The sequence below is a fragment of the Arvicanthis niloticus genome, chromosome 6 (assembly GCF_011762505.2).
Source record: "Arvicanthis niloticus isolate mArvNil1 chromosome 6, mArvNil1.pat.X, whole genome shotgun sequence".
NCBI classification, from domain to species: Eukaryota; Metazoa; Chordata; class Mammalia; order Rodentia; family Muridae; genus Arvicanthis; species Arvicanthis niloticus.
In genome coordinates, this window is record NC_047663.1 from 47,113,686 (window position 1) to 47,139,480 (window position 25,795).

Consider the following 25,795-nt stretch of genomic DNA (forward strand, 5'->3'; position numbering starts at 1 on the left):
TCTGTTCTAGATGCCCCATCTCATGCTGATACTTCACCAGCCTTTTATACACGAGTGCAGGTTAACATGGTGCCTCCGGTTGGATAACATTTTCCCAATCAAAAGCTGGGTGAGAATGTGCTTGGCCAGCTTTCCTTCTTGATTATGGGCCCCCTCTTTTTTTCCCTCTGGTAAGAGCATGGCATTAGAGCTGACCACTTTCCCTTTGGTTGGAGTTCTGACGTAAATATCCTATCCTATTGGAAGCTGGTTGTGTATCACACATTGGCCTCCCTCCTGAAGGCCGGGAGAAGTGGCTCTGCAGGATGCTGAATCCTTCCTTCCTGGTTAGTCGGATGAGAACATATGCATACGTGAATTCAACTGCTAGAAGCAATTTTCTGCTTCTGAGTCAGCATATCGCCTGGGAATTCAGTAGAAATGCACGTTCTAGCCGCCCTTCCCCGCCCCCCCAAGTACAGGCAGCCTTTTGAACATGCCCTCCAGGTTAGCCTAACAAGGCTGAGGACAAATGTCTGCAGGTCCAGTGTCTCCACAGCAGGACTTTGAATTCAGACCCCTCCCCCCCCCCCCACTCCTTTGTCCCTTCCCTGTGCTAGGCAGGGGTTCTATCAGGAAGCCCCAGCCTTTCCCATGTGGTCACTGCCCTTTTTAAAAAATATTTATTTTATGTATGTGAGCACACTGTAGCTGCATTCAAAATACACACCAGAAGAGGACATCCAATCCCATTACAGATGGTTGTGAGCCACCACGTGGTTGCTAGGAACTGAACTAAGGATCTCTGTTAGAGTAGTCAGTGCTCTTAACCCCTGAGTCATATCTCCAGGCCCAGGTCACTACCTTCTCAATGAACATTGAAAATGGCTTTCAAATTTTTAAAATTACATTTACATACATACCTCATGTGCATAAGCACATGTGGAAGCCAGAGATGATTTGGGAATAGGTTCTACCATTTAAGGTGGAGTCAGATTTGAGAATAAGTGTCTTCTACTGAACCATTTCACTGACAGTAGTTAGGATATTTATTTACTTACTTATTTTTAAAGACAGGGTCTCAATATGTAAGCTTTGGCCCAGAACTGAGAGATCCACCTGTCTGCTTCTTGGACTAAAGGCATCTACTATACCTAGCTACTTTATTAGTTCCTCAGTGTGAAGAGGCCAGTAAGAGAACCCTTCATTTTGGGAGTCTTGAAACAGGTTCAGTAACTATGTCAGGCTATCCTTGAATTCCATTAATAGCCCTGCCTCAATATCTGAATTATAAAGGTAATTAAACCCATGTGCAGCAGCCTCCACTTTGTGTGATGTCCCTTTCTAGAAGCAGTGTGTCCAACAAGTCAGAAAACACATTTAGAACAAAATGAGCCAGGTATTACATGCACACTTGTAACCAGGAATTCAAAGTCACACTCAGCCTAAAAGGGATTTTAAGGCCAATCTTGGCTCTAAAAGACCTTGCCTCAAATGATCAAATTATGGTCAAAATCATTGGTAGGTACTTATGGATGTTAGTGCCAAGATCAGAAACATCTTTCTCCCACTGGCTTAAGAAAAAAGGACCACAAATTAGGGCTGGTATTTTTCATAAAGTCAGACTATCAAATGTAATTCTAGGACTTTGGAATCCCTGAGCATAATGAAGCATGTTCAAGCATGCATAAGGCCTGACGACTGTTCAGGAGCCACCATTGTGACAAGTCTACTAGTTGGCCACCTCTTCCCTCTACTTCACTAGCCCTACGTAAGATGGCTCTTCCACTCTGTTACAAAACCAGCATTCATTCCTCTTTTCTACTTGCCAAACCCCATGTACCAGCTACAAGAGAAGGGAATAAGGCACAAGACTAGCTAGTGAGATGTTCAGAAGACTCCAAAAGAATCCAAAGCTCGGTATCAATCCCTCTTGTACACATCCTTCACTGCAGCCTTTTTTCCTGTGTAGGACCCAGCCGAACAACTGGAGTGGCACCCCTTCCACTTGAGTGACGAGCACGACTTTGACCCAATACATACATGATTACCTCCCAGCAGTACTTCTGACAGCCACTCTCCAGCAATAGGAACACATCCCACAGAGCACGCAGGAAAGGCTGGGGCAGCAGGTTTCAAAAACTCACTTTATTCCAATGTGAAATGAAGACGTGATGGTTTAAAAACAAGAAAACGTTCTTGATAGCTGTGGGGATGCCTTGCTGGCCCATGCCCATTCCCTTTGGAACAAGGTCCCTGGACAGATACTATCCATCAGCAGCTCCAGAAAAGCCCCAAGTAGAGGCTCTGCCTAAAACAGCTCCCTCAGGCTCAAAGGGTGGCCATCTCCTTCAGGGACAGCAGACAAAGAGAAGCGGCACAGGCAGGAAGGGAAGAGGGAAGCCAAGGCAGTAGGAGCCCCAACAGCCCAGAGCTTCTTTGTTTAAGTGCTTATATGGCAAAGACCAAGAAAGAGCCAGGCTCCACAGAGGTGACAATCACTTCTGTGCATGGCACTTTCCCTGGGATCCAAAATTCAGCCCTGGGTCCCCACCCCTTACCCAACTTTGCATTAGGCAGCTCAGGTTAAATGGGGAGAAAGATACATTCAGACTGTTGGCCCCCAAGGTTATGCTCACCTTGGGTACAGGGAGCAGGGAGGCAAGCCTGTGGCAGGACGACCTCTCCTGCTTGGCCAAGGCCAGGCACATGGATGTGTGGGGTCCACCACTGCTGGCCCCTTCCCTTCCCCCTGAGGCTATATATAGGTAGGCCAGGCCCAATCACAGTAAAGCCACTGCAGGTCTCACCTTGCACCTTACTAGACATCTGGCTCCCCCTCCTAGGAAACATGAAAGCCCCCATCTTTTTTGGCTTAAACCTGGACTTTAAGCCAGGCTGGACCCAGGGGTAGTGGCAACAAAAGCAGCAGCCATAATGTCAAACATATAAATGACCTGAGAAATTGCATCTGCACGTCATCCACTCAGAACTGACTGGGCTATGTACATCAGGAAGGACGGAGCAAGACATCCACAGGCAGACACACACACATCTGCTTGACGCTGGGGAGGCACTTGCCCCCCAGCTGGAGCTGATGCCTACACACATCATTTTCATGTCTTCAATTAGGCCTCTGCATTGAATATTCATTGAACCAGTGCAAAACCATCTTTTAGGGGCAGGCAGGCCGGGGCAGGGCCCCAGGCAGATGGCGGGGTGAGGTGGGGGTAGAAAGTGGAGGACTAGCTTCCTCTCCCAATCTGCAGGGCATGCCTCCAGAATTCTCCTGGAATCTGTCTGCATCACCGGGTAATGGGGCTGCTGGACTGTCCATCTTTCTCTCCTTTTTTTTTTTTTTTTTTTTATCCCTGTAAGTTCAGGGAAGAAGGACCTTCCTTGGCAGTCTGAGGGGAGCCCACATCCTCCAGGGCTTTCTCTGGCTCAGGCTCAGTAGCCATGGGTTCTTCAGCCTTATCCCTGTGTCTGCTGGCTTCCTGGAGCTGGTGTCGCCGTGCCACCTCTGCCTTCAGGTTTTCCAAGTCTTTTTGGCTGAACATTAGGAGGAGGTGGAGTCAGAGTAGCCTGAACCCTCTGCCACCCTGCAGCTTCCAGTACACTGCCACTGGAGACAGTGGAGATGTATGCAACAGGTGCCCCTCCTAGAGGTGGAGTGTTGCCTACACCTGACACAGCATGTGGTGAGAGTGCCATCCCTTCACCTAAGTTCAATCTGCCCTCAAACTCTCCTACAGCAGACCAAAGGCAGCACACAGGACAAGGGTGCTCCCTCCCATGGCCAGCCGGCCCACCAACAGCATCTCCCACATCCAGGAGGGAGGTACTTTCAAAGCAGTCTGCAAGAACTGTAGGGAGTTTTCGAAAAACTAGCTGACAAGGCATAGCCCTGCACTGGAAAAGCAGACAGCTAGAATAGTCACGTCATATGGACTGGAAGTGAAAGATCACCAAGCTTATGGAAAACAGGCCCAGCCAGGTACAATAGCACAGCCTGGAATCTCTATACTTGGGAAACAAAGACAGGAGCTCAAGGTCATCCTCAGCTACATAGCTAGTTTTGAGGAAAACCTGGGCTACATGAGATCTTATCTAAAACAAAAACAAGAAAAGAAATTTGAACAAGGTATGCTAAAAATTTAAAAGAAACCAGGTAGTGGCACACAAGTCAACTGTGATCCTAACTTGAAAAATGGAAGCAAGAGGATCACGTGTTTGAGGCCAGCTCAACTCAGCACCCAAAAGACTGAAGCAGGATTGCTACGAATTTGAGGCTGGCCTGGGCTACATCATGAGGTCATGGTTAGCTTGGGCTAGCACTGAACTGTCATAAAATAAATGGCCAGGCTATGGTGGCACATGCCTTTAATCCCAGCACTTGGAAGATAGAGGCAGGCGGTTCTTTGTGAGTTCGAAACCAGCCTGGTGTACACAGTGAGTTCCAGGATAGCCAAAACTGTTACACAGAGAAACTATCTCAGAACAGACAAACAACAAAACAAAAACAACAACAAAACCAAAAACAACAAAAATAAAGGAAAATACAACACTAGAGCTATGTCTCCCTTGGAGAGCTATGTCTCTAGTGTCTGGGAGGAGTCACAAGGAGCCTGACTACAGGCTGTGTGCTGTTCAACTCGAGCTCTGCTCATGTAACCTAAACAGAGCCTAAGGCTCTGCCAGGGCTGGGCGGAGGCCCTCACCTGAGAGGAATGAAGAGGATGCCATTGATGACGTTGAGCTGCTCCAGGACACTGGCCATGCTGGGGGCTGTGAACTGAGGGTGATGGGGAAGGCCAGGTTAGTGTGGCTAGCAAGAGGCTAGGACACTGCAGCCACCCCACTCAGCCCAGGCCTATACCTTGAGGGGTGGGATATTGGCACTGGAGCCATTACGGTAGATCTCATTCATGGTGCGCTGCAGGGCCACAGCCTGCTGGGTCAGGCACTTGAGGTACTCAGAGCTCTCCTTGGTTTTCTCATGGTCCTCACCTAGCTATAAAGGACGAGAGGTAAAGCAAGTGGAGATCAGGGCTACACAGCCAGCCACAGGCACAACCTCCTCAGCCCCTGCCGAGGCCCACCTGAGTCTTGTAGATGGTGTAACCTTCCTTCTCATGCTGGAGGGCTGACCGGAACTCAGCTTTGCTCTCATAAACCCGGGCAACAAGGTGGTGGCTGGGAGGAACAGAATATATGGGGGCCAAAGAGACAAGAGATGGAGACCACCAGAGGACTAGACCCCTCCCGGGAACCACCAAGGGACCACTTAAGGAAAGGACACTGAGCAGAGGTAGAACTTCAAACAACTTTTCTCAGCTGTGTAAGACAAACTGGGTCTCTTCCTAACCACACACTCTGTGTCTCCAAGAGTTTGCTGGGGGGGTCTTAGCCAGCACTGCCTCACCTGAGAGCCACCTTTAGGGCCTTGGGCCCATGGTACTTGGTGGTGACAGCCAGTGCATTCTCCAGGAAGCGCAGGGACAGATCGTACTCCATCACGCCATGTAGCACCAGCCCAATGTTGTTCTGGAGGAGAGGGAAGGAAGTAAGTCAGCTCCTCCAAAGACTGCACAAAGGTCATCCACGGTCTGCTCGCCCAAACTCTCCTCCCCAACACTCACATCCAACAATGCCATCTCAGGGTGATCCTCCCCAAACACAAGCAGCATGAGGTAGCGGGCACGGTACAGGAGGCTCAGGGCTGTGGACAGCTGGCTGCTGGCAAAGCAGTACAGGGCCAGGTGCATCTGTGGGTGGGTAGGTGGGTCAGGGCAGCCTCAGGCACCCACACCTACACGCCAACCCCAGCATGGCTACTCACATATTCCTGGATGGTGTTGGGGTGCTCAATGCCCATCACCCGCTCACTCATCAGCACAGCCTTCTGTTGATTGCTGAGGGCCTGGAAAGAGATGGTACCCATCTCAGGTGAGCACTGCTTCCCAACTGAGCAGCCCCACACAGCATGGGCCAGCCTGCAATTTCTATCCTTTGTACACAGGCAGCAGAAAGATAATAACGGCTGATGGGACCTGGAGGGAGACTGTCTGAAACTCTCATCAGTCTACATCTTCTTCCCTGATAAAGCCTATGCAAAACCAAACAGATCTGAAAATGTATTAAGTTCTAAAAAGCTTTCCTAGGACAGCCTGATTGGGAGAGCAGGGGGCCCAAAGCATACCGAGAGCCTAGGGGCCATTGAAATAGCTGGAATACAAACAGAGAACACTGAAGAAAACAGGAGACCATTGGCTTGACCATGGTCAAGTGACCATGGTCTTCCCATGATCACTCAAAGGCCAGGCACTGTGTTATCGGCTCTGCTGCCTCCATCCCTGAGCTGTGTCACATCCACCTTACAGAGCACAGGCAGCTACTGAGTTCTCCCAAGTACAGCAAGAACAGTCAATGAGCTCACGGAACAAGAACTTTGGAATTCCCTGGATGCCACTTGCTCCCTACATGGAAACCCAAAGGAGAGCATTCTCCCTGTTTTAACAAGGGGGTGATGGTGGGGTCCCCAGACCTTTCATGCAGCCCAACTAAGACGTGACAGCCAGTGCCAGAGCCTACACACCTCAGCATAATCCCCCATGATGTAATGGAGGCGGGCCAGAAGACGCAGACAGGCACAGATTTCCACATGCATGGCTCCATAAACATTGTTGAACAGGTTCAGAGCCTCACTGATGAGCTCACAGCCTTCCTTCAGGAAGCCTACGAGGCAGCCGGGTGGCAAGGTCAGGACTGAGCAAGAGACACTCCCATTTCCCCCAGCCCACAGTGCCACGCACCCTGCTGTACTTTGGCCTGTCCACTCTGGAAGAAGTGGAAGGCATCCGATGCTTTGGGGTTGACATGCTTGACCACAGGAAAGATATTGAGCACATCTTCCTCAGTGAAGGCAGGCTTATGGCGGCTGTCAAAGCTGTATTCCTTCAGCAGAATCTGGGGACAGGGCCCAACACCCAAAGTCTCAGCCTTGTACACAAGAACAGTACCTCCCAGCCTACCATCCAGAGACTACCATCCCAAGAAAGCTCCCTTCCCCTGCTTTATGGTCCAGGCTGAAAAGGAGGGCCCACCTGGATCCCGGTTTTCAGTGAGATTTCCCGCAGCAGTGTTATCTTCTGCAGCCCATAGGTCTCCACAGCCTGGTCCACAGAATCACTGGGGGCAGGAGCAGGGGCTGAGCGGCCCTGCACCCACCTGCCACTCCGGACAGCTGCTCAACTCCAGAGCCCATAACTACTGCTATCCACCGCTCAGCATTTAACCCTCACAGCCAGCCCCCTTCCCCACACTGGTCCCACATAACTATGCCTGTTTGCCTGCTGTCTTCACTCCACTGCCCTTAGACCACAGGCCCTAGTGCTGCCCGACTCTGGCCCCTCGTCTCCTATACCTGTGGTGACCTCTGTCCCTTGTGCCCATACCATTCAAGAGTGAAGTCAAAGTAGTTCTTGGCCTCCTGGCATATGTTCTTCCAGAGCTCTTGGGGGGTCATGACAGCCCAGGCAGTGTTGTCTGTAGCTCCTGGAGGCCGGTTTTTCCTCCTCTTGTTCCTCTTCTTGGAGAACAACTCATCAGCAGGCAGGTGGGCCACGGGGTTGGGGTAAGAGCTCAGGAAGCAGTTCAGGAAGTGGCTGATGGCAGCTGAGAGGCCTGAGAGCTCCACTCCCTGAGCCAAGTTTTGGTTGAAGTCAGGATGGCCTTAAGACCCCACCCAGGGCTCTTCTCCAGGCCCCATGCCACCCAGGGAGGTCCCACCAAGCTGGGGAGGAGTGGGGCACCTGCAGGTAAGTCTTGAAGATGTGCTTGGCGGAGCGCGTGATGAGCTCTCCAATGCCGATTTTCTGGGGAGTCAAAGAAGTAAGTTTCAGGTAGGTTCCAAGCCTCCAACTGCCACCGCCTCCCAGGCCAAGCCCCACTCACATAAATGTGGTCCAGCTGGTCACGGGCTGGGCTTCGTAGCACCAGATCCAGCACCTTGCCCAAGTATCGCATGTTGATGCCACGCTGGCGCATCACCTCAGCCAGTGTAGCCCCGTCCATGGGCAGCACAGCATACTCTGTGCAATCTTTTACCTGTGGGGCTGCATCAGGTCAAGACCAGTCCCAGCCCTTTGCCCCCACCCCTCTAGGTCCTCCCTAAAGGAAGACTAGAACTAAAGTCCCATCTTCCATGTGGAAGAGAGGAGATAAAGTGTGAAAAAGGCACAGGAACCTATCCCTGCCTTCTACACAAGCAGAGGGAACAGGAAGAGTGACCCTGTCATTGGGAAGCAGCCTGACCTCTTGGGTAAAGACCCAAGTCTCACAGGTGGCACAAGGTTATCTGGTCAGTCGGGAAGAAAACACAGCATTTCTCCAGTTATCCTGAGACTCACAATGGGAGGCAAAAATAGCACTGGACCCAGGACTATGTGGCTAAGAGGAAGTAAGCCTGTCATTTAGGGGCCTAGGCAGAAAGCTAGTGGAATCGGTTGGGCAGGAAATACTAGGCCCCTGCTATCTGAGCCCCAAAGGACCAGAATCTCAGCTTTGGCAGGGCAGAGCCTATCATGTCTGATGCCTCCTTTAACTTACTGGGTGCTGCCAGTGTGCCAGGCTAGGAGAGGCTATGCGACAGCTCTAAGAAGGTTGGTTCTCTACATGATCTTGAGACCAAGGAGCATGAGGCACCAAGGTCTGCAACAGCCCCTTTTGGCAGCCCCAACCCATCCTTCAGCCCCTCCCTCACCAAACCGGGGATCTGGCAGGAGAGCAAGAAGGCAGCTGCATCTTTCAATAGCTGCTTCTGGTCCCGAACTTCATCCTGGCAGGACTCAGGAAAACGAACCCCTGGGGAGACAAAGCAGGAAGGCTTGAGCCAGGCAGATGACATCAGGGGCAGCTTTCTGCTGCTGAAGAGCCCGAGTCCATGCCAGGATGCTGTGGTTTGGTTGCAGGGTTCACTCACTGATTATCCATTCTTACTTGCCTGGGGAGAAGATGTCAGGATTGAAGCGAATGTCAAAGGCCGTGCTGCTGACGGAGCCCACAGCCTTGCAGGCGTTGCGGATCACCTCCCGGCTTCGAGGGTCTACTGTGGAGATGTGTGAGGAGAGGAGGTAGAGCTGTGCTACCTAGAGCCTCTTGCCCAACCCACTCCAGGGGTGTCTGCCTGCCTCTCTCAGAGCCACCCATGGCTAAGCTGCCAAGACCGGCTTGAGCTCTCCAAACAAGCACAGCAACCCCACCTGTGCCATCATCTGAGGCGATGGTCTCTGCCAGCTCCTTCACCTTGGCGAGGCCACTCACACTGCTGCCCTCCTCCTCACATCCTGCCTCAGGTCCTATTGAGTCTTCAGATTTGGTCTCTGCTGAGGAGGGAGGGCCACCGTTCTCCAGGGAGGTGGAGGTCTCCACCTTGCTGGCCTTCTGCTGCATCAACTGTAAGGCAGCCAGCTTCATGAAGAGAAGGTACCTACGAGCGGCAAAGTACGCATGATGAAGCAGGGAGCTGTGGAGACTGTAGCCAGGCTGTCCAGTGGTTAAGAGCACTTGCTATTCTTACAGATTCAATTTCCAGTACTGACATGGTGGCTCATAACCATCTGTACTTCAGTTCCAGAGAGTCCAATGCCCTCTTGTAACCTTTACAGGAAATGGGCATACATGTGGTACACATACATGTAGGCAAAACATTCATATACACAACTATAGCAATTAATGCTTTAAAAAAAAAAAAAAAAAAAAAAAAAAAAAAAAAAAAGCCAGGCAGGTATCACCATATACTTTTAATCTCAGAATTGAGGAGGCAGGAAACAGGAGGCAGAGGCAGACAGATCTCTGAGTTCAAGGCCAGCCTGGTCTTCAGAATGAGTTCCAGAGAAACCTTCCCTCGAAAACCAAGAAACAAAACAAAACAAACAAAAAGACAGGGCCAGGCTCCAGGTCTTTGGGGCCAAAATACTGGTACTGGGAACACTATCCCGTTAGCATAAGGACAGTCTGTCCTGTCGGCATGTGAGTGTGCATGCATGCCTTGCCAGACTAGCAACCCCACTAGAGAGGTCAGAGCAAAACCAAAGTGTAATGTTGCACATCTGTAATCCCAGCCAGCACTAGGGAGGCTGAGACAGTGAGTTCCAGGCCAGCTTTTGCTACACAGCGAGACCCTGTGTAAAAAAAAAGCAAATAAACAAAACCCCACTAAACTGTCCTCAAGTTAGAAGAGAGCTAGGGCATATGGGGGAGGGGAGACGCTCCAGAGCAGGACTCTTAGCAGTGAAGAAGAGGAATGCCATGGCACCTGGAAAGAGTTCACGTGGTGAAAGACAGCAGCTGGGCAGTCAGTGCCAGCAACCTGGCACTCTGAAGCCCCACTTCCCAGCCCTGTACTATGACTTTTTCCCTGTCATTATACTATAGTAACACATTTAACAGGAGACACGGTTTCTCAGTATAGACCTGACTTGCCCTCTAACTCTTAGAGATCCACCTGCCTCTACCTCCTGAGTGCTGGGATTAAAGGTGTCCCCCACTATGCCCGACTTTGTGTCTTTATATGGGTGTGTTTATGTGCACAGGGAAACCACAGGAAGCCATCAGCTGTCCTGATGTATTACCCTCCACCTCCCTCAAGACAGAACCTCTCACTGAATGTGCACTACATAGCAGCTAGCAAGCTCTTCCGAGGTCCTGTGTCTGCCCTCTCCCGCGGTGGTGGGGTGAGATGCGTGCTGATTACCCGACCTTGTATGCTGAGGCTTTGAGGATCTGAATCCGTCGTAAGCACTTCACTGAGCACCTCCCAGCTCCTGCTGCTCCCAGCTCCCCAGCTCCACATCTGCACTGACCGGCATTTTAAACCACCCCAGGAGATCCTAAATACTCCTTAAAAGCTCGGGACCACTTTGCTGGGGACATTGGTTTAGCCACTTGCTAGTCTACAACTGACAAAGGCCCTGCGTTTCTTCGTCTGGAGATCTGAGGCAGGCAAAGGCTGAGATTTATAAACGGACTCTATGAAGCAGGCTGGAGTTTCTCCCTTCCAGGATTTCCCTCAGAACAGATGATCCTGAGCCAGCTTCCCTGTCAGTCTAGGCCAACAGCAGCCACTCCTCACCTGTGCTCCACAAAAGCATCCACTAGCTCCTGGCGCAAGCAGCACAGCTTGTGTCGATGGGCTCGGGGGAAGCCAGCTCGAGAGCACTCCTCAGGCAGGTCTTCACCAGGCACAGGAAGGAAGTTGAGGTCCGGTGGGAAAGTGCGCAGTAGGTCAAGAATGTAGTGGCGCCCATCATTGCCAATGATGCCCTTACACTCGACCGAGGAACAGAGCTCCACCTCCTCGTCCCGGTCGTTGAGCACTCGGTGTCGCAGGATCTTGAGGGGCCGGCTGGTGCGCTCCAACAGCTCCAGATAGCGTGGGTGTGACACCACTGTCTTGCCAAAGTCAATGGAGCCATAGATGACACTCTGCTCCTGGTCCCGTTCCAAGATGCCAGGGATGATGGACTGAGCTGTGACTCGGTAACCACGGTAATCCACTACCACTGTACCCAGTGTATACAGCCCTTCTACATCCACGGCATTGTATGTGCGAACACCATTTAGGTCATTGGTGGGTGCTACATAGGCTGCCACGTCCCCACCAAAGTCTTTGTAGTGGTCCCGGACATCAAAGCCCAGGCTAAAGAAGATGTTGTTCCAGATGAACATCTGCATCTTGGTCTCCTCGCTGGGGTTGATGGCCATCACATTGCCATCAATAACTGCCATGGCGCCCCTTGTGGCTGCCGCTGTGAAATCACTGTGCACCTGGGGAGGCCAAGGTTGGGAGGGTGAGAGCACCAAGGTACATCCTATCCTGGCCCGGCTTACCTAGATGGTAAAGGCAACCAGGTCCTGGGAACCAAGGAACCCTTGCCTCAGTGTCTTCATATTTAGAAATGGGCAACAGTACCATTTCTTAAAAACCATTTCTTAAAAACCTCAACCATTTCTTAAAAACCTCAACATTTCTTAAAAACCTCAACAATTCTATTGATTGGAAAAATACCCAATCAGGAACAAAAGGGAATATGCAGGGCCAAATGAGATGATTGAGCAGGTAAAGGTCCCTGCCACCAAGTCTAACTACATCACTTCAATCCCTGGACCTACCTACAGGCAAAGGAGAGACCTGCCTCAACTGACTGCCCTGCCCCACAGCCACAGCCACCAAGCATGTGCACATACATTTCATCAATGTGCTACTGCTCCATAAGTGTCCCAGCAGTGCACCCGTGGCTTAGTGAGAGCACCATGTGACATGGAGGACAGGAAGATGGCCCAGAAAGATAGGTTACTCCCCATTCTACAGTCTCAAGAATCTCAGTGAAGCCATAGAAAAATCTGAAGTTGTTTTCTGGGAGGAAGGAAGTTGACATACCCTGCAAGTCCCTCTCCAGTGTTGCCAACAAAGGTAGGCTAGTGCCAGCCTTTAGTTTTCTCTTTACCCAAAAGTCCAGTGACAGGGAGGCTTAAGGCTGCAGTCACCTTGAATATGGCTCTTTCTCGAAGCAACCGCTCAGGCAGGTTCTTGCGGGGCAGCTCCCTTGTAGTCTGCAGCTCTTCATTCCAGTCCCGGGTCTGTGGAGGGACCAGGGAGGCAGAGGCAGGCTCAGCCTATGTCCCCTGACCTGCTCTGGGCTAGCCCCTTATTCCTCTTCCCTGTGGACAGGCCCCTAGAGATCAGAGGGAGCCTACTGGGAGGTGCATAGGAGCCTGGCAGGAAGGAAGGGCGGGTCTAGGTAGCACCTGTCCAGGAATATGCTCCTCGTAGCCCAGCCTTGAGGTGTAGGCGTCCTCGGCACGCACACAGTCCATGGCATGCTCTGCCTGGGGGGCTGTCCAGCTGTACACCTGGAACGGGGTGGCGATCCTCTCGAATGGGTGTCGCTGGACCCTGTGGCAGGCAGGGGAATGGAAGGTGGGATACCCCTCCAAGCTTAGTGCCCAATTGTGAGCTCCTCTTCTCTGAGGCCCTCACTGCTCTGGCATCTCCTACCCACAGAGACCAACCCGAAGTCAGACACAGCAAATGGGCACCTCTCCTGGGGCTGTTGCCCCCTTGAACCAGGGACTCTTGGGCACCGGGACACCATTTCTTCAGGCGAGGTGCTGGTGTGGGGTCCAGCCTGTGCCTGGAGGCAGGGCAGGGCAGGGCAGGGCAGGGCAGGGCAGGGCAGGGCAGGGCAGGGCAGGGCAGGGCAGGGCAGGGCAGGGCAGGGCAGGGCAGGGCACGGTGGCAAAGGTGTTACCTTTTCTTCTGTAGCACAGCAAAGTTCTTTTTGAAGGTTGGGCTGATCTGGTTGAGCAGCTCTACTAGGGAATGGCTGAGGAAGCGGGGGCTGGCAGGCTTGGGGTTGAAGTGGTAAGCTGTGGACCTGCAAGGAAGAGGAGTCACTAAGCAGGTGCCATAAGAATTTGTCACTAGACTCAGAATATGGGGACATGCCATGGCACGTGGAAGACCAGCAGAGACTTACTGATTCAGGTAGAAGCCCCTTGTTGATGCAGTGATGCTGACTTGCCGGTCCTCAGCAGTGATGACAAACAGGTACATGAGGTCCCCATGCATCTTGCGGTTTCCAGGAGGTGGGTTCCAGCCACTCATGGTAAGCACTTTCAAACACTGCAGGGGCTGCACAAATGGCCAAACATGAGGACTTTTGGGATCCTCCCACCAGGGTTTTACTTCCTTGATGCTTCTAAAGTCTTACCTTCCAGTCACGGTTCTGGGGCTGCAGGGGACACAGAGGCCGCTCCCGGCTCCCTGGCAGGATATACTCAGGTGGTGTGCAATCAATGGGGTCCATCTCCAAGCCTTTCTTCCGCTTCCCACTGTCTGAGGAACCCAAGGCTGGTGGTCAGCCAGGAATCAACTACTTCTGTTACTTAATGTATCCCTGGCTTGTCTTGACTTCAGCAACCCGCCACTCCCCAGCCCTTCAGGCCTTTGTCCCTCTATACAAGTCCATGTGCCAATTTTTCCCCGCACCTCCTAAGTCACCATCAGTGAAGACACTCAGGAAGGACAAGGAGTTACAGTCAACTCCATTGAAGGCATCAGATGGGTCCAAGCTCTTGAGGAGGTCTCGGACATGGCGCACGTGGATTCGGGCCTCACGAACCGTGTAAGGCTCTGCCAGAAAGAGGGGAAAGCGTTACTATGGCCTATTAGAATAACCTGACTTGCAACAAGATTTGCAGTGTTTTCATGGGGGTGGGAGGGTTGGTTGGTTGAAAATAGAAGCCTGCTACCTTAAAGTTACATAACACAGACTACCCTTCACCTCACAGTGCTACGGCTGCCTCAGCGCCCCCAAGCACTGAGATCACAGGCAGAGAGCCATGTATCCAGCCTTTCTCTCCTTACAGTGCTGGGGTGCTGGAAAGGTGTAGAATTTAGCTGAATCTACAGCTGCTAGGGTAGCTTAAAACTTCCATTTTTTGTTTTTGCAGGGTGGAGGCAAAGTGACAAAGCTTAAGACAGGGTTACGTGGCCCTGGCTGGCCTAGATCTAACAGTGATCCTTAAGTCTCAGTCTCTAAGTGCCAGTAGTAGACACTGAGAGATCACCACTGTCTGCTCAAGTTTTTACTTTTTAAGTGTGGGTGACTCTGTATGTTTCTGTGTTACTGTATGCCATATGGGGAGTGGAGTGCCCATGGAGGCCAGAAGAGCACATTGGAACCCCTGAAACTAGACTTATGGTTATTGTGAACTGCCTGATGTAGGTCCTGGGACCTGAATCCAGGTCCACTGGAAGAGGAAATGCCCTTAACTGCTGAGCCACATCCCCAGACCCTGAATTTTCTAATTAGGGTTCCCATCTTTAATTCTCCTGTCAGCCAGCTATGTATGGTGGGACCTCACTAGCCTCCCAACCCTTGTGGTGGAGATCAAGAATTCATCTACATATCAAGTTGAAAACCAGCCTTAAACTGTCACCACAAAATCCCAAAATTCCACCAAGATAAACACCTAAGCTGGGTTTCTGATTTACACACACATACTCCCCTTCTTGTTAGTGGGATCCTTGTTTGCAAAGAACATTCTACCATCTGCTCTTGAAGCCTACTCAGGACCTGGAAAACCCATTAAAGCCATGGCTTTTGTTCAGACACTCCCAGTCCTGTGGAGCTGTTAGGGCTCCACAGCCTCAGACGCGTGATCCTTAGGGATTGTCTAAGGACCTGACGTCCAAAGAACCCCAGAGTTGACACTGCCCTACAGTGTGTGTTTTGTGAATTTTAACCATTTCTGCAAGGACAAGTGATTCTCCAATCGACTGAGAGTCAGCTGTGGTAGACTTGCCAAACTTCCCTTACTCCTTTATTTTCCCTTTTGGTTTCCCGAGACAGGATTTTATTCTGTAGCCCAGGTAAACTTCCAGTTCACAGCAATTCTCCTGCCTCAGCTGCCCAAACGCTGAGATTACAGGCATAAGCACTGTGCTCTGTTTCCATATATGCTCTTAATGAGCTGACATTCCTGGGGATTCCCTCTGAGCTGCTACAGAATTGCAAACCTCTGATACTCCTGTCAAGAGCAAGGAACATCCCTGTACTTGGGAGGCACAGGAAGGTAGGTTGCTACCCTGATCTACAAACAAAGTTCTAGGACAGCCAGGACAACATGAGACCTTGTCTCAAAACATAAAACAAAAAAGCAAACAAAAAGGAGGGCTACAAAACTTTCTCGGGTTACAAAAGAGGCAATGCTTAACTTTCCAGAATTTGACAGGTTTATTTCAATCCTAGTTTAGAACTGGCTAGATTTTTAAAAATGGAGACTCAAGTCTTTAGACTGTGGGCCGTGCAATAGAAAGAAAGGGTGTGACTGCCTAAGCAGCCTGAGTAGCGCCTTCTAAGTCAGCACCACCTCCACGCGACCAGATGGAGCACAGAGACAATGGTAAGGTATCTATCTGTTAGGATATCTGGCCTAACTCTGGGGTTGGGGCCCTCCTCTGGCAGCCACCAGCTCAGTCTAGACCAACCTTCCACAACTCGGAGCACAGAACCCTCCTGCAGCCCCTCCACACTGCGTAGCTCTGAAAAGTGGTCCAGCATATTGCCATCCAAGTGCAGTGAGAAGCAGGTACGGTGACAAGTATCCTCACGGTCCATAAGCACCTGGTGGATCTCCTGCACCATCTCCTGGGGGGACACCTGCCAGGGAGAAAGGTCACTCTGGTAAGAAACTATATGGTAGGTACAAGAGCATACCTCCTTGCTAGCAGGCCAAGTACCTGGGTTCCTAGAATAAATCCTGCAGTTTGCTACTTTTGGGGTTTTAAATTTTAAATTCCAAGCCCTATCCAGGAATACCATATTTATTTGCATCTGTGTTTATGTACATACTTATACATATATGAACTTACTAGACAGAGGTTGGCCCAGGCCTAAACTATGTATAGAAACCAAGAGCAATTCCTTAACCAGAGGAAGGAAAAAGCAGGGGAAGCAACACTAAGGCCTCTAGAGCAAATGGCTCTGGCCTTGCCAGTGGCTGCTGGTGCTTGTCCTCTAGACAGACATAAGGCAATGACCTGTACTTAGCCTCATCTAGTGTGCTAAGCAGGACTCAGCTTCCTGCCCACAGGTCCAGCACACGCAAAGACAAGGCTTAGCTTTCCAACATCCTCCTCTCTAGCGGCAGACTCAGACTCAAACCTGGTCCCCAGCACATCTTCCTCCATCTTACCTGCAGGGAAAAGGGCTCGATGCCAGGGGCCAGGATCTTCACAGAAAAGCCTGTGTCCTGAATGACAATGACTTCCTGTCCAGTGGTCTCATCTCCAGGCTCACCCTCATCTAGCCCATTTTCCCTAGGTGGTTCAGATGTCCCTTCTTCCTTCTTCAAGTTCTCTGAGCAGTCACCATTCAACAGCATGACCGAGGGGGGATCTGGGAAAGGTGAGAGCCGAGTCAGATGAGCCTAGCTAGGCGGGTGGGGCTTTCTATCTCACACACCCAGCTGGGGAGTAAATCTATTCCACAGATCCACTAGAGACCAGCCCCTCACTGCATACGTGTAAACCACTGCCACCTCCTTTCCACACTCTGTGCCCTCCCTTTCATGCACTGTTCCTCACCACAGCAGTCAGGATTCCTCTCCAGGGCCACAATGGCACACTCCAACCTTCACCAGCAACAAGGCCTCTCCTCATCTCCTTCTCTTCTAGCCAATGATCCATTCTCTCCAGTGATCCTGAGCTACAGGCTGACGTCAGCCCCTCCTACCTCATTTCTTTTTCTTTCTTTTTTTTTTTTTTTTTAAGAATTATTTATTTCATGTATGTGAGTACACCATTGCTCTCTTCAGACACACCAGAAGAGGGCATAGGATCCCATTACAGATGGTTGTGAGCCACCATGTGGTTGCTGGGAATTGAACTCAGGACCTCTAGAAGAGCAGTCACTGCTCTTAACCACTGAGCCATCTCTCCAGCCCCCTACCTCACTTCTTACATGGATTCAAAGCCCTCCATCTGTGAGCTCAGATGGCCAGTGGTAGCCTGGTTTAAGCTTCTCAAGCAAGTCAACTACCACTAACACATAACTTCCCCTTACATAGCACCAAAGGCTCATTTTGTTAGAAAAGAATCTATTATCCCAGACAAACCAGTCCCTGTTCTCTCCTTGCAACCAACTCCTAGGTACTGGGGCTGTGCAGCCATGGCCTTGGTACAGTTTTCAACATCAAAAGCATGATTTCTGAACCTTCTGACAAAGCACTGATGACTCAAATGTGGCCTGGCCCACATTCTAGGGCACCTAAGACCAGTCTCTGCTCTGTTAGCTGCCTTCCTCTCACCTCTGTGTTCTTGATTATGCCCCCTTACACACACAAACACCCCTATTGAACTATTCCATATCTTCTACTGGATCATTCTATCCCCATGATATCCACTGATCCACCGGGGCAAACTCCAACTCTTGGTTTGTTTTTCAAGACATAGTTTCTCTGTGTAGTCCTGGCTATCCTGAAGTCATTTTGTAGACCAGGCTGGCCTTGAACTCACAGAGATTTGCCTGCCTGCACCTGGCCCTTCCAACTCATTAAGTTCTAGGTATATAAACTTTCTCCACAGCCTTCCCAAATGACCTGGGCTGGCAGAAGTACCAGCTCCATAACTGCCTCCAGGAGCAGCCACTCTGCTACTGTGAATAGCTGTTCACATCAGCAGCTCTGTTCTACTTTCTGCCTTACTTTAGCTCAATGAAAAGATATCAAATCAATTAATGCTAGTCTACAATCTAGCCCAGTATTTGTGTGCAACACCCAATTTAGCATGCTGTGGAAAAGAGGAGCAGGTGACAACCTTACTCCCCCACCCCAACACCAGCCAGCACTAAGGGGAACAAAAGAGATGCTCCTCCACCCCTGGGAAGCCAAGGACCTCCTCTCAGAAACCCTCCAGCTAAACACAGGTCTGCCTGGATATCCACTTGGTAAACAGAGAGCTTGGCCCCAACACCTGTCAGCCAGAATGGCCCCCTTGGCTTGTAGCCCCACCATCCCAACTATGAACAGGACTGTTCCAGACAGAACAGCCCTGTTCTAGATGTCAGCCCAGCCCATCCAAACTCCAGGGTCCCTTTCCTATCCTGCCATCAGGAGGGTAACAGGGTACAAGACCCCAAAGGCTCAAATCAAGGGCCTCAAGGAGGTAGACTGACTCAAAATAGATAGGCACCACAGGGACATTGAGAAAAGCCTCAGCCCTTTTCCTGTATCCCTCAACTTAACAGTAGGTAAATAGGACCTTTAGGATTTCAGCTATAGTGCCAACTCATTCATCTCCAAAAAAGGTAACTGAGGCCTAGAAAGGTTTAAAGTGAACCCCAGGTTCACCAGCTCATGCCATTAGCCACTATGGACCTCCAATAACAGTATCTGTACCACATCATACCCTCTCCAAACCAGGAGTTATCACCCAAGAACCACAAGACACACAGAATATCCCTTTCAGTAACCCAGCAGCCCCAGGTGGGGAGGCCTTAGCCCTTAAGAAATGGACAACGGCATAGCAGTGTGGACACGCCTTTAATCCCAGCACTCGGAAGGCAGAGGCAGGTGGATCTGAGTTTGAGGCCAGCCTGGTTTACAAAGCAAGTTCCTAGATAGCCAGGGCTATGTGGAGAAACCCTGTCTCAAAAAAAAAAAAAAAAAAAAAAAAAAAAAAAAAAAAAAAAAAGAAAGAAAGAAAGAAAACAAGAAAACAAGAAAAAAAAATGAACAACTCACCCCAAATGAACCCTTGTCTGGCTCTAAAGACAGAGCAGACAAGGGGAAAGCAATGCTAAAAGCAACCTAAGGTGCACATAGAAGAAGCTTCCCCTTACTGGTTCCCTGGAGATGACTTTCCAAGTTGGCAATCTCCTAGAATGGAGGCAGAGCTATAAAGGCCCTCACTCAATACAGAGACCCAGTTTTGATCAATGAAGGTACATAGTAGGCAGTTAAACCTGACCTTAATAGACAGCCTGTGTTCTGCATGTTTGCAGTAGAAGACAAGGGAGTTAGAGGGGAAAGGCAAAGTAAACCCCAGCCCTTTTTCCTAAGTCAAGGGACTTGGATCCTGGGATAGTCAGATTTTAAGAGAACACTCCCAGGGGCTTCCTCTCCTCCAGGAAAGCCAGTCCTGGCTCTCTTCTTCCCTCCAGGGGGACCTGAAAGCCTCTTCTTCACCACAGGATTTGTGACAAGTGATTTCTCTGGTTAGTCACTGGGTCCACACAGCCCCACAGCCCACCTGGTACAGCCAGTAGTTGTATTCTTCTTGACTCTGGAGTCTCAGGACTGCCATGGCAATAAGGCAGCCAGCTCCCATGACCAGGCCCAGGCCCAGTGCTGCCTCTGTCCCTTGTTCCAGTCTCTGCTTCTATCCTTGTGGTAATGCAGCTGGTCGGCTCAGGGCTGGAGCTCCAGCTGGCTTCATGTTTCAGTGGGGCCAGGCCTACTGGGGCAGCCCCAGGAAGGGCACATTCCCCCTGCCTCTCATTCTGTTCAAGGTCGGGCAGAAGGACAACTGAGGACCAGGAGGCCCCACTGGCTTCAGGACCTTGGAAAGAACTACTGCTAGCACTAAGGCCCACCTTCCCACACACCTCAGAAAAGGGGTCACTGCTAGTAAAGCCAGTAGAGGAGCAGAGGAACCCAGCACTTGGGGTACCTGAGCCCCTCTGGATAGAAGGCATAGGGGGCAAGCTGGCAGGAACAGAGCTCAGCAAGGGGGTCCTCTCCTCAGCTCCACCTACACGGGTGGTAGGCAGGACCGCTTCGGCCAGCTGCTGACAACAGCTGGCACAGACCTGGGCCCAGGCCATCAGATAGCCACCCCTGGTCCACCAGCTACCGACAGAGCACCCTGCCTTCCTCTTAGGGCAAAGGACTGGCTGAGGCCTCTGGCTTCTGTTGCCCCTTGCAGGTGACCTGGCAGCTGGCCTCTTCCTGAGAGTCACTGGTTCTAGTGAGAGGGGGATGGGCCCCCAATCTCCCAGAGGACAACTGCACCCAAGCCTCAGGACTTCAAACTGCACTAAGAAGCTGGCAGACTACGTCTTCTCTTCCCAGAAGCCTGTGCGCCACCAGGAGAAAACCAAATGTCTCCCCTGGGGAAAAACAGAGCTGCCAGCAAGAGGCTGAAGGCCATCACACTGTGGAGAAGCAGCATGCCCAGCCTCGCCAGGGCGCATTCGTGGGGCCTCTGACTTGTTGCCAGGGCCCAGTAAGGATTGCTCTGGCATCCATACTAACCAGCATGGGGGTGGAAAGAGGAGCAGGGCTCTCACTCCAGGTCCCTCCATTCCCAGGAATGGCTAAGCAGACCCTTGGCTTCTCTTCAGCCCTAGCAGGTTCTAAACCTCACACTATGACCTAAGGCAAGAAGGGTCAGATCCAGACAGAGCACCATTCCTTTTAACCCCCTCTTAAAACACATCTTAATCCTGGGAGGGGAGCAGGCAGCCTGGTAACAATGCTAAAGGATGCCAACACCACCTCCACTCCAGCTCACACTAAGCCAGTGTTCACTCCCGGCCATTTCCCCAGAAGGACCATACTCAAATCACCTACCCCATCTCACTCAAGGAAACTAATGTTCCACAAGTCTAGGAAAAGTTATGTGTGTCAGAATCCCAAATCCAACCTCTGAGTACTACTTTTTGAGTACAGTCTATTGTCATGCTCCCCAAGGGACCAGGCTACAGCAGAGCCTTCCTCCTGGAAGCCTAAGGACTCAGCCCAGGTGGTGCATAAGGCCGTAAGATCACCGAAGTCTCTACTCCCATGCACTCAGATCCTAGGGGTCCTTTGAGGACCTAGGTTTTAGGGAAATGAAATAAAAAGGCAGTCCTCTGCAGAATGGGACCCTTAGTGCATGTGCTAACTTACTCCTACAGTCTCTAGGAGAGATCAGAGTGGAAAGACAACACATGCCCTTCCCTAGTCTAAACAGAGACTCCACTAGCCAGAGATGGTCACAGGCAAGAGTTACAAAGGGGTCTGAGTAACCTAGCCTCTGTATGCCACTCCAGTCTGACACAGAGTCTTTAGATACTATGTCAGGGCCAGGCCACACCCTAGCTAAGGAATCAGCCGGTGAGGCTAGAACAGGAAGTTGAACCCCGAAAGATACATTGTCCCATCCTTGAACCCAGGGCTTCAAGACAAGTGGACAGAGGCAGAGAGACAGCTTATAGAAGACCCTGTTTCCCTCTTTCCTGTTTCTCCAGACCAGAAACAGGTCTTCAAGGTCCAAGTGTAGTTCACTATTTTCTCAGACACCAACCAGAAGAACTTTCAGATCCTGCTGGAGAGCTTATAAGGCCCTAAATTCCCCCTAGTCTGCCAGGTCCCCTTCAGTTTCCACGCCCAACTCAGGGAGCCCTCCCCTGTGCAGAAAGAACTTGACACACCACTGTGAACTTGAAAAACCTGCCTGTTCTCTTAACCCCTAAACGTTACTTTATTCCTGAGCTAACTGACCCTTGCCTGCCTTGATCCCCTCCTCAAAGGTACTGGAGAGCTCTAGGAATAGGGGCTGAGGGTCAGGGGCCTGCACTTTGATACCCATGCCAAAACTTTACCAGAGGACAGCAGGGGGTGGGGGGCAGGGGGAGCAGGAGCAGGCTCCATTTACATTTCTTCTCTTTAACACATCCAAGATGGCCATAAACTGAGTCTCAGTTATCTAAACCAGTTTTCTGGGACACAGAAGCTAAGGTCCTATTAAGTAGAAAGCCCTGTGTCCCCAAGATGAAGAACTATGCTCTGATCCTAACCTAGCACTCCACCCCACCCACAAGAGTCCCTCAGCATAGTTAAGAAGGGAACTTCATTCACCAAAAGTCCTCTACCATTCCAGTTCCCAGGTTCCCTGAATCACATACATGATAAACCAGCATGTCCACCTCAGCTTCCTCTAGGTTGGGCTGGGGTAGTTTGGCATACTAGCCATAAACTGGAAATCCAAATGCTTCCCTAGGCAATGAAATCACTATGACCTTGGACAAGCTGCTTCATATCTCTTCAGATCTCTTTGATGGAGGGGAGATAGCCAGCTCCAAGCTTCTCTTACCCAGCCTGTCCATGGATTCAGGGCCATGATCTTTTCAGCATTTCTTGCTCTGTACAGCTCAGGCCTTGTCTTGGGCAAGGCAAACCCACTGCGATGGATAACAGTCTAGCAAGTGTTAGACCCGTCAGGCCCATCCTTACTCCCGTGGTAGCCCTAGTCCCCTCATTGAAGCCAGGAAGAAAGATGAAAAAGAGCTGAGACAAGCAGAGAGCAGAGGTGGGTCTGCACTCACTGACATCCTGGGTAGGAAGGACCAGTCTGGTCATGGGGAAAAGTGAGGAGGCCCTAGAAAGGGGTTTCCAGTTTCAAGGCTGGAGCCGGAGACTTGGTGAAAATAACAGAAAGGACACAGGCGAAGTACAAGAGAAGTAGGCCCCACCCCTAGACAAGCCTCTGCCACTCCCAAAGCCACGGCCTCACAGCCCCCATGAGGGAGAGCTGGGAGCTCCACTCCACACTAATGACCTTTGCCTTAAAAAAAACAGCAGCTCTAGGCTGACCCACTTTTCGCAATAAGGCAGGTTAATGATCAAGTTCAGGCACAAACACCTCCCCCTGACAAACAGCTAGGCTTTGCCCACACACTCACACATAGGCAGGAACCCACCCCCCCAGATCAAGTAGAGGCCAATAACTAAAAGAACTGAGACCACAGCCTGATGACCTAGGGTTAAGCCCTTGTCTCTAAGAATGAAACTGAGACAACCCGCCCCCCATAACACACACACCCCAACTTGCGCTCTTCCCATAGTCCAAGTTTGGGCAGCTCCAAACTGAGCCTCACTCACAGTGCTGCAGCTCTGCCGCACGGGAACGTCTAGGACAAGAGAACCAGAAGGAGGCTGGGCCGCAAGTGTCACTGCCCCCAGCCCCAAGAGCTCCCCAAGCAGGGGCGCGGAGGGGGTGGAGCCGCCGATTCCTTCGGTCTGCGGCGGCGGCGCACCCTGAGACCAAACCGCGTGTGCGCGCACGTGTCCCCGCGATCTTGCGCGCGTGTCCGCCGTGGGTGCCCTTCCACGGCCCCCACGTGCGAAGTCCGGGCGGTAGCCGGGGGTGCCAGTGAAGGTGACCTTCAGGGCGGGGGCGGCCCAGTGCACCGCCCACACTGACTCGGAGGAAAGACGGTTGTTCCCACCGAGTCCCGAGCCCTCCGGCCCGACTCGGCCCGAGCCCTAGCCCAGCTGTCTCTGCCCCCGGCCCACTCACTCACCAGCCGCGTTCGGCCGCCCCTTGCCGCCGGCCTGCGAGCCGTGCTCCCGGGCGCTGTCGGCCGGGGCGGCCGCCGGCAACTCGTCCGTCTTGATGACCATGGCGGGAGCCGGCGTCCAGCTCGCCTATCCGCGCCGCACGCCGCGCCACTAACCCAAGTGCCCTGCGCGCCGCGGCCGCTGCGGGAAGGACGGAGTCACCGGCCCACGTGGTGCGCGCTTTAGCCTTTGACCCCGCCGCCGCTCCCTTACCCCGCCCTCGCGCCCGGCCTGCCCACGGAAGTCGACGAGGGACAAAACACCAAGCACTCCGTAGTCAGTCCACGGATACAGTGACTCTTCCAAAGCCTTAAAGGCAACGCGTCAGGGCTCAAAGGCGAGAAGCCTCGGCCCCCTGGTGAGGCGGGGCTTCCGGGAGACGTTTTCTAGGTTCGACGCCCGTTGGGCGGGCGCCGTGACCTTGGGTGGAGACTGGTCTAGGACTGCCTTCGCTCACTGTTCCCCTCCCCCAATGACCCTCTGCTTCTTAGTGAGAATCTGCCAAAACACCGCGTCGTTATGGCAGATTTGTTACCACGACCCTTGGTGTCCTCCTCACAGAGTGGGCTCTTTTCTACTGAAGGGAAGGGACTAGAGTGTATTTGGATTATTGAGGAAGGTGTGCAGGTTGCAAATAAGCATAAATTGTCAGAAGCAGACTATAAAAACTTGGACGGAGCACCACGGGTTTCTCCCCTGTCTGTATAAAACACCACACACACCACACACACCACACACACCACACACACACACACACACACATTCTCACTTCCAGGCCACTATCTTGGTTTACAGTGAAGGACAATGAGGGCCAAGGTCACAGAACAAGTTTAGATTAGATCAATAGATCTGCTCTTACTGTAATTCTTATTTCTTTTTCAGTTCTTTTGGTTGGGTGGGGAATAAAGAATGAGGTCCGTGATTGCTGAGGGGGTTGGTTACTTGTGTGTGTGCCCTACTGAGTATTGAATTCAGGACCTCTGGCATGGTAAAAGTGTCTACCACTGAGAGACACCCCTAGTCTCAGGTGATATTTAAATCAGGTCTATCTAGACAGTTAAATTTGTCCAGGCAGAGAGGGGACAGGGTAAACCTTTCATGCACAGTTGAAGAAGTCCTTTGTGAAGCACTAAGCACAGTCTTTACACTTGCTAGGGTTTAATGGAACCTGGCAATCTGAAGCTGAGATGGGAGCAGTCTACATACACCCTTGTATAAGTTGCGAAGGAAAGTTAAATCTGCTTTCCTTGTAGGGATCCAGTGTGAGGACAAGGGCCTGTAATCCCAATTCTTGATAGGTAGAGGCTGGAGGACCTGACTCTTGGGACCAGCTTGGGCTACATAGTAACACACTGTCAAAATACAGTAAAATAGGAAGCCCACTTTGCACTAGAGTCACACAGGTGATGGTGAGAACTGTAGCCAATAGAAGAAGGAATCTTTCATTGAAGGGAAAGGGAGGAGAGAAGTGGTTATGTGTCAGAAAGATCCTCTTGACTGTCATATGAGGGCAAAAGAGAACCAAACAGGACTAAGGAGAAGTGATTTCAGGTTATTGGACAAGAAAGTTGGAAATATGACCAAGACCTTATTCCTGGGTGCACATAGAAATCAGGCAGGAACTGGCACAGTGTTTCCTTCTATCATCCCAGCACTCAGAAGGCAAGGAGAGAAGAATATAAAGGGTTTAAGGTTAGCCTGGGCTACCTGGTTAGACTCTTGTCTCAAGAAAACACACAACAGCCAGGCGGTGGTGGTGCACGCCTTTGATCCCAGCACTTGGGAGGCAGAGGCAGGCGGATTTCTGAGTTCGAGGCCAGGTGGTGGTGCACGCCTTTGATCCCAGCACTTGGGAGGCAGAGGCAGGCGGATTTCTGAGTTCGAGGCCAGCCTGATCTACAGAGTAAGTTCCAGGACAGCCAGA

At 51.4% G+C, this 25,795-nt stretch overlaps 1 protein-coding gene across 4 annotated transcripts; it reads right to left on the bottom strand.

Moving 5' to 3' along the window:
* Positions 1-3,317: 3,317 nt before the first annotated feature.
* Positions 3,318-24,048, bottom strand: Cluh (CLUH binding protein of NUMT mRNA). Of its 4 annotated transcripts, none has more exons than XM_034507985.2 (26): positions 23,835-24,048; positions 16,744-16,946; positions 16,037-16,208; positions 14,033-14,176; positions 13,755-13,879; positions 13,521-13,675; positions 13,293-13,418; positions 12,790-12,937; positions 12,529-12,621; positions 11,114-11,808; positions 9,243-9,469; positions 8,984-9,085; positions 8,744-8,844; positions 7,936-8,088; positions 7,794-7,856; positions 7,437-7,681; positions 7,086-7,170; positions 6,795-6,948; positions 6,578-6,717; positions 5,822-5,902; positions 5,622-5,747; positions 5,405-5,526; positions 5,082-5,175; positions 4,859-4,993; positions 4,701-4,774; positions 3,318-3,531 (listed from the first exon to the last, which is right to left on the bottom strand). In XM_034507985.2, the coding sequence occupies exons 1-26, from the start codon at positions 23,932-23,934 to the stop codon at positions 3,345-3,347; spliced, it is 4,050 nt and encodes a 1,349-aa protein (XP_034363876.1). In that variant the 5' UTR covers positions 23,935-24,048; the 3' UTR covers positions 3,318-3,344. The 4 variants fall into 4 exon arrangements, with proteins under 4 accessions (XP_034363876.1, XP_034363875.1, XP_076792439.1 ...); XM_034507984.2 differs by having other exon boundaries at positions 8,984-9,088; XM_076936324.1 differs by lacking the exon at positions 23,835-24,048 and adding an exon at positions 23,413-23,436 and having other exon boundaries at positions 8,984-9,088.
* Positions 24,049-25,795: the final 1,747 nt, after the last annotated feature.

Coding starts and splice junctions, on each gene's coding strand:
- Cluh (XM_034507984.2), bottom strand. CDS start 23,934: ATGGTCATCAAGACGGACGAGTTGCCGGCGGCCGCCCCGGCCGACAGC. Junction 16,209..16,743: donor TCGAGCCCTTTTCCCTGCAG/GTAAGATGGAGG, acceptor TCTCCCTGGCAG/GTGTCCCCCCAGGAGATGGT. Junction 5,748..5,821: donor CCAACACCATCCAGGAATAT/GTGAGTAGCCAT, acceptor ACCCACCCACAG/ATGCACCTGGCCCTGTACTG.